General features: G+C 40.0%; 1 protein-coding gene across 1 annotated transcript in view; it reads right to left on the reverse strand.

Annotated features, from left to right (window-relative positions):
* Positions 1 to 5,745, reverse strand: part of IL20RB (interleukin 20 receptor subunit beta) — a 43,259-nt gene extending 37,514 nt beyond the window's left edge. Inside the window, exon 1 of the mRNA XM_037827988.1 lies at positions 5,383 to 5,745. Coding sequence (XP_037683916.1) covers positions 5,383 to 5,455 — 73 coding nt within the window. The 5' untranslated portion in view covers positions 5,456 to 5,745. The remainder of the gene's footprint in view (positions 1 to 5,382) is intronic.
* Positions 5,746 to 7,518: the final 1,773 nt, after the last annotated feature.

The following is a 7,518-nucleotide window of genomic DNA, read 5'->3' on the forward strand; positions in this document are numbered from 1 at the left end:
TAGCAACATGGTACAAAACTTAGGAGCGTGGGCTTTGTAGTAAGACAGTTGTGGGTTTGAATCCTAGCTTTATAACCTATTGGACATGTTCCTAACCTCTCTGAGTACAGGTATTTCAAATGCAAACAATAACCACGCCTGTGTAGATACAGCACAGCAAAGTAGTTAGGAGCAAAGAAAGTGGTTAAGAGTGAAATAGTCTGGCTCTGCCACTTACTACCTGAGTGTCATGAAAAAAGTTACTTATGCTCTTTGTTCCTCAGTTTCCTCATCTGTGAAATAGAGAAAACAATAGTACCTACCTTACAAATTTGTGGTGAGGATTAAATGAGATAATGCATGAAATGTGTCTGGCACATAAGCGCTCAATAAATGCCTCCTCTTATTACTACTACCATGTATGCATAAGCCCTTGCTCCACAGACTTTCACTGGTTTACAAAGATTTCCCCAATAGTCGTGAGGATTAACTATCTGGCACTTAGTGAGCACTCACTAAATAGCTATCATCTTTTAACAGTGGAAGCAGCTCCAGATATTCATGAATCCAGCCGACAACATGGCCTAAAACTTCTCTCTCAAATAGAGAGAGAAGTAACTTATTTCAAGAGAGTTACCATATATATATAATCACAAGAAGAAAAGAACAAGACTGAAATAAGACATGGCTGCTAAGCAGCCTGCTAATATTGCTCACTGCCTAAGTGACAAAGGCCCACATCCCATCTTCAAAAGGTATGCAACTGAATTCACACCTCAGGAAAGTGACAGATTATTCTAGTGTCTCAAAATATGGTCTTTGCTCCAGCAGCAACAGCATTACCCAGGAGCTTATTAGAAATGCAGACTCTAAGTCTGCATCCTATACTTTACCAGAACCAGAATCTGCATTTTTAACGGGATCTCCATGCAAGTCACATGTACACTAAAGTTTGAGAAGCACTGGTCTAGAGGCTAGATTAGTGGGTCTCAACCTTGGCTGCCCATTAGAATCACCCAGGGAGGTAGTTTTATATTTTTTATTTTGAAATAGTTTTAGACTTACAGAAAAATTGCAAAAATAGTAGAGAACTCCCATATACCTTTCAACCATCTTCCCCTATGTACATAACTATAGTACAATTATGAAAACTAAGATATTAACATTGGTGCAGTAACATTAACTAAACTTCAGTCTTTATTCAAATTTCACGTTTTTCTACTAATGCTTTTTTCTGTACCGGGATCCAACTCAGGATCCTACGTTTAGTTGTCATATCTAGTTAGTCTACTCCAATTTGTTCCTCAATCTTTCTTTGTCTTTTATGACTGATGCTTTTGAAGAACACTGGGCAGTTGTTTTGTAGACTGTTTCTCAATTTGGGTTTGTCTGATGTTTTCTCATCATTTGATTGACATTATGCATTTTGGGCAAGAATATCACAGAAGTGACTGTATCAGGTCATATCCTATTCTCTGTGTATCTGACAGGATCCTGATGTCAATATATCTTATTACTGGTGATGTTAATCTTGATCACTTAGTTAAGATGGTGTCTCCACCATAAAGTTGCCATTTACCCCTTCATAATTAATAAATATCTTGGGGGAGATACTTTGAGACTACGAAAATATCCTGTTTCTTTCCAAACTTTCAGCCATCAGTGGATATTTCTTGTAACACTTACTACTGTGTTGTTCTAATGGTTTCTATTTATTAATTGGAATTGCTCTGTAAGGAAGAAATGGTACTTCTCCCCCAGTCATTTACTCAATTATTTATTTGTATCAGTAGGGACTCATGGATATTTATTTTATTCTAGGTTAAATTCCAACAGTGTTGTTATTTATTTGTTACTCAAATTGCTCCAGTTTTGGCCATTGGGAGCTCTTGTAGGTTGGCTCCCATATTCTTTTAGACTTCCCCCCCATCCCCTATCCTTTTTTTTTTTTTTTTTAATGTTTTTTTGTTGTTGTTAATGGGCTTTTTAGTTTGGGAATTATTTTAGATTTACAGAAAAATTGCCAAAAAAAAAAAAAATACACAGTTCCCATATGCTCTTCACCCAGATTTCCTTACTGTTAACATGTTTCATAACCATGATATATTTTGTCAAAACTAAGAAACCAACGTTGGTACATTATTATTAACTAAACTCCAGACTTTCTTTGGATTTTGCTAGTGTTTCCACTAATGTGTAAAACTATTTCTGTCCCAGGACCCAGACAGGATACTATGTTGTGTTTAGGCTTCCAGCCTTTATTGAGCACTTCCTTACTGACTACCAGATGCTCCAGACTGGTCTTGTATTTTCCCTGCCCAGCAGGAATCAAACACTTCTCTAAGGAGCCCCACCCAAGGAGTTTTGAGAAATCTCAATGCTCAGGCAGCACTCTAGATTAATTAAATCAGAATCTCGGGTTTTGAAGTCCCAGCATTTGTATTTTTTAAAACTCCTCAGGTTATTCCAATGTGCATTTGGGATTAAGACCCACTGATCTAGACCTTTCTTCTGCATGCTAAAGTATTGTTGAAATTATGAATGTTAACAATCCCAAAATGCCAAAGACTTAAGTTTATTTCTCAGCACGTTCTTAAATTCCCTGAAGACAAGAGACTCTGTTTTGTTCTTCTCTGCCAGAACCCAGCACAGAGAAGATGTCAGAAATGTTGAATGAATGAAGAATGGACAATTGAACCAAGTCTTGGTTGCCTTAGTGAAATTGGCCTCGGACTGACTTCTTTTCTCCTAATTCTTCAACCAGCTTATATGAGTGCTTTTTGCTGCTCTAAGTCTTATGCTGAACTCCCATTACCTACAATCTTGAGTCAGTGCAAGGGAGGCAGCATGAAGGCTGCCCACCACAAAGACTCTGGACAAACCTTCCAGGCAGAAAACACTGCGTCCCCTCCCTGGAAGGACCCATGTCAGCTTCCCCTCATTGGAACTGCTGTCACTTCCCTCATTTGGGTCCTCTTCCCCCACCTTTATTTCCATCACCCTTATGGCAAATGCATCAGATAAGGCAGTGCCATCTTCTCTCTTTCCTTTATTTTGTCCCTCCCAACTCCTTCTGGCCTACTTCAATGTCTCAGCTTCTTCTGTAGAGAAGTTAAAAGGGCACAGCCTCCAGGACCAGCAAAACCAGTCAAATCCCAATTCCACTACTTATGAGCTGTGTATCCTTGGGCAAATAACTGAACCTCTCTGAGCCTCTGTTTCCGAGTGTATAAAAAGAAAATAATACCACCTACGCCGCAAGATTGATGTGAGAAGAAAACATTTTTCATAACCTAGAGCACAATCATTGTTGGTATTGTTATTGTTATTATTACAGGTACTGGGAATCAGTTTCCTGAAACACTCTCTGTTATTCGGAAGGGACAGGGCAAGGCACATGAGTTCCATAATATAGAGCAACAACTCTACTTATCTGTCCAGAGCTCTACAGTAACTAATAGAAAGAAGTCCATTTAGAATTTGCAGAATTCATTGCAGGTACCTACATAATCCAGAGGAAATAGTCAAAATTGCATAAAGGCAATCTCAGCTGAAGCAATTATCTACTGACACTGTCACTTGTTTGAGTGACCAAATAGATAATAGTAACTAACATTTGGGGAACACGTTGAAGTCTTCAAAGTGCATTTGTTTGCTCCATCTCATTTCACCTCCCACAACCCTCATGCAGCTATTACAACCATTTCACCGATGAGGAAACTGAAGTTACATAACTTTATCACTGAGCTAGTAAGGGAGAGAGAGCCAAAACAAACACAAGTCTTTGGGGCTCCAAAATTCTTGTGATTTCCACCAAACCACACTTTTCTTGTGTGTGTGTGGTTTCTTTTCTTTGCAAGTTTATAGATGCTGGAAGTGTATATTCACCTCCAGGTCTGTTTGAAACAGGAATTTTCAGGAAAAGGCTTAGAAGTCTAGACTGCTTCATTGAAGAAAATGTAAAGTTAAAAATTACCAGCCTTTCCCCTTCTCAATTTGACCTCCCCATCTTCTCCCTTTGGCTGGGTAGAAGAATAATTCCCTGGCAACTTGTTGCCCCTATCAACCTAATCCATCAATTAACTAACCATTCAACCAGCAGGCTTAGCCTCTGCTGGGGGTTATGGGGACATCAGGAAAGATGCCCAGGCCCTGCCCTCAGGCCAGCACAGGAAACAGAAGTAACCCACAGAAGCCAGAGTACATGGAGCAAGCCACATGGTCAGGGGTCAAGGAGAGAGAGGTCCGTAGGAGGAGACCCTTCTGGAATAGGCTTGAGATGGGGAAGGGAACTGGAGAAGGTACTTCTGGTGGGAATTAAAACACAGGCCAGAAGAGGAAATGAGGGTGAAATATGCCAGCTGTGAAGACAGTAGCCATGCTGCAGTCCATATCTATTTTCAAGGAATAGTGAAAAATAGGGTTGAATAAATAAAGAATAGGTCCTGAATAGGCTGGGTAATGAGAAAAAAAAAAAACAAACAGAATTTGGACAACAAGTGCTGAGAAATTGGGAGCTGTAAAGGTTTTTGAGCTAGAAAAGAACCCCATAAATTTAGTGTTTAAGCTAGGTCCACATGTTTACAAATCGCCTTAGCACTGATTTGTTGCCTGACTTAAACTAGCTAGAATAATTATTTCTCAGTGTAAAAAAAAAAGAAGGAAAAGAAAAAGGCATAAAGTACTGGAGACTTCCATTGACACTGCATGGTGCCCAGAAGCCTGGAATATTAAAATTAGAAATTTCTCTTAGACGTGAATTGACATGAAGAAATATCAAAGGCTAAAGAGCTGTGATTTTGAAATGATAAAACAGGTAGGTACAAGCAGAGTGTAGCAGAGAAAATTACATATACTCACCAGCTAGGAAAATGCCCCAAACCAATTATTTTTAAAACACTAAGGGATACCCTGACTGCTACCTTTTCTGCAGTGACCAGGAGAGGAGGGAAATCCAATTTTTGTAAGTCTATCCCCAATATTAAACTCATAAATTACGTCTTTTTATTCATGTATATTTTGTTAGAATCATTAATTATTTTACTTTAAGCTGTCCTGCTTCCAATTCACATCTCCAAGGCACACACAGAAAGACACAGATTCCTACATTGTACCATGATGTAAAAAACAGATAATGAATAAATAACAAAATGCATGGATCTCTGGTAACCTTCTGACTATTTATTTTGATACTTTAGCTTTCTAAATTGTTCTGTGAATGTTAGCAGAAAGATTTCTAAGCACAATGCAGACTTTTTCTTTTCTTTGGGAGGTGGGGGTGAAGGTTTAGGAAGTCAGGAACCTTTTTTAAAAAACAGACATAAGATGTTCAATACATATATTTTTCAGCTTCTTAATTGTCTTGAGTCCCAGACTATTGGCTGTCTTCCAATTCAAACTTACCTGTGAGGAAAGATGGGATCAAGGCATAGAAAAACCACATGATAAGACTTGTTGAGATTTCTTCTAGAACCATCCTGAGGGTCTGTGTTTGGTGGATTCAGTTTGGCCTGGAATGTTCTTTCCTTCTGGGATGAAGTGTCCTGTCCACCCCGGCCATCCTTGCTTCAGAACACAGATGTTGGGGCTGAGCTCCGAGACACAATGGAGTATGAATTGTTCCGGAAACAGGAGCCAGGCCCAGACAGCTCAGAAGGGGTGGACACCGCAGCAACCTCTTCTCTGCCCAAACCCAGTGGTTGCTTCAGGGGGAGTGGCCTAGGAGAGCTCCAGAGAAAAGCTAATTCTGGAGAGCCTGAGACTCTGCCTGGAGTTGACACCTGGACCTCAGGCTCTGTCTTGGGGGACCCTGGATGCCCTATGGCCCTCCCCTTGGCGTGAGCAGGCAGGATTATCTTCCCCCCTCATCAACTAGTTCTCTTCTTCCAACTCTAATTCCTGCGAATTCATTCAAGCAGGATACTAATTAGCTCTTTCTGCTAATATATACCCACTTCATTAAAAAGCAGAGAAGTTAAAAAAAAATTAAATAACTTTTAAAAAGTCAGGAGGCAAAGATGATTATGTAGTTCTATATTTGCTTGAATTTGCAAAAAGAGAATCTGGAAGGAAACAAGATTGGATATCTTTTCATACTGTTCGATTACTGAACCATTTAGATGTATTATTGAAAAATTAAAACCAACTTTTAAAATTGGAAGGTAAGCCCTATTTGGCCCTTAAATGTCAGTTCTAACCACTCTACATGTTCAAAGGCAATAGTGGAAAGAACATAGATTAATTTAGAGAAGAACAGATTTTGTTTCCAGTTTCAAAATTTACTTGCAATGTGACCTTGGGAAAGTTAGTCATTCATTTATTCATTCAACAAATATTTACTGAGGGCCTCTTATGTGTTAGATCCTAAGATATCACCAGTTCTTGTCCTTAAGAAGAACTTCCCAGTTGGTGGAGGAGATGGACTTGAGAATAATCATAAATCAATACTGAAAATGCAGTGACAGAACTATTCAGAAGGGGATAGAGGAGCACTAAGGAGTTAACAAGTAACCTAGCCTCGGGGATCAGAGAGGGCTTCCTAGAGAAGGTGAATTCTGGATGAGTATTTTAAGCACTTTTGAAAAGAAATCAGCCAGGTATGGAATGTTCAGGAAAACACAAGAATTGTGTTATAACAGGGGAGTAAGGCTTGAATGGCAAGAGGTGGGCTAATGGCAGACAGAAACAGGATGCTAGAAAGCTCTGAATGCCTTGCTAAGGAGTTTACAATTTATCCCAAGAGCAATGAAGGTCAAAGGAGGGGTTAAAAACCCAAATCTTATGTCATTTCCTGCATTTGAGCTTTAAAAAGTTTATGACTAGTGGAGAAAGCGCTGGAAGGGGCAAACTAGAGACAAAAGAGCCAGAAGGGAGCCATAGTGGTCAACTAAGGCAGGAGATATTTTTGGCCTTCACTAAAGTTTCCAATGGCTGTAGAAAGAAGTAACCAAATTCAAAAGACATGAAGGAGGTGGAATTGACAGCTCCTGGATATTGTTGAGTGGATGGGGAGGGTGGGTAAGGAGGAGCCTAACATGACTTTCAGGTTTTGGTTTGGATAGTTGGGTGGATGCAGCGCTTCAACTGAAACAATGAAGAGGAGGGTGGAGAGGGTGCACAGGCAGGGTTGGAGGTGGTGCAGAAAAAGTTTCATATGTTCAGCTTGAGACACTTTGAGATGCCTAATAGAGCACGGGGAGTCTCTCATTTGTAGATGATCTTTGCCTCAACTTTATGAATCTCAAGGGTACGGCACCATTTCCCCTACCTTCAGCATTTTAGTGGTAGCTGAGATCAAGAAACAAGTGATATCATTCAAGGAGACTAGGCAGATTAAGGAGAGCTCTGGATGTGTCCTTGGAGAAGGACAACATTTAAGGACCGGGCAGGAAAAAAGAAATAGGGGAGAAATGGTCAGAGAGGTAAGAGAAGCAACAAACTGATCCTGGAAACCATGGAGTGATTATCAAGGTGGGGGTGTGGTGGGGGTGCAGAAGAAAAAGCCAGTGAGTTAATCATTGGAACGTGCTCCCTGGATTT

The sequence above is a fragment of the Choloepus didactylus genome, chromosome 1 (assembly GCF_015220235.1).
Source record: "Choloepus didactylus isolate mChoDid1 chromosome 1, mChoDid1.pri, whole genome shotgun sequence".
Taxonomy (NCBI): Eukaryota; Metazoa; Chordata; class Mammalia; order Pilosa; family Megalonychidae; genus Choloepus; species Choloepus didactylus.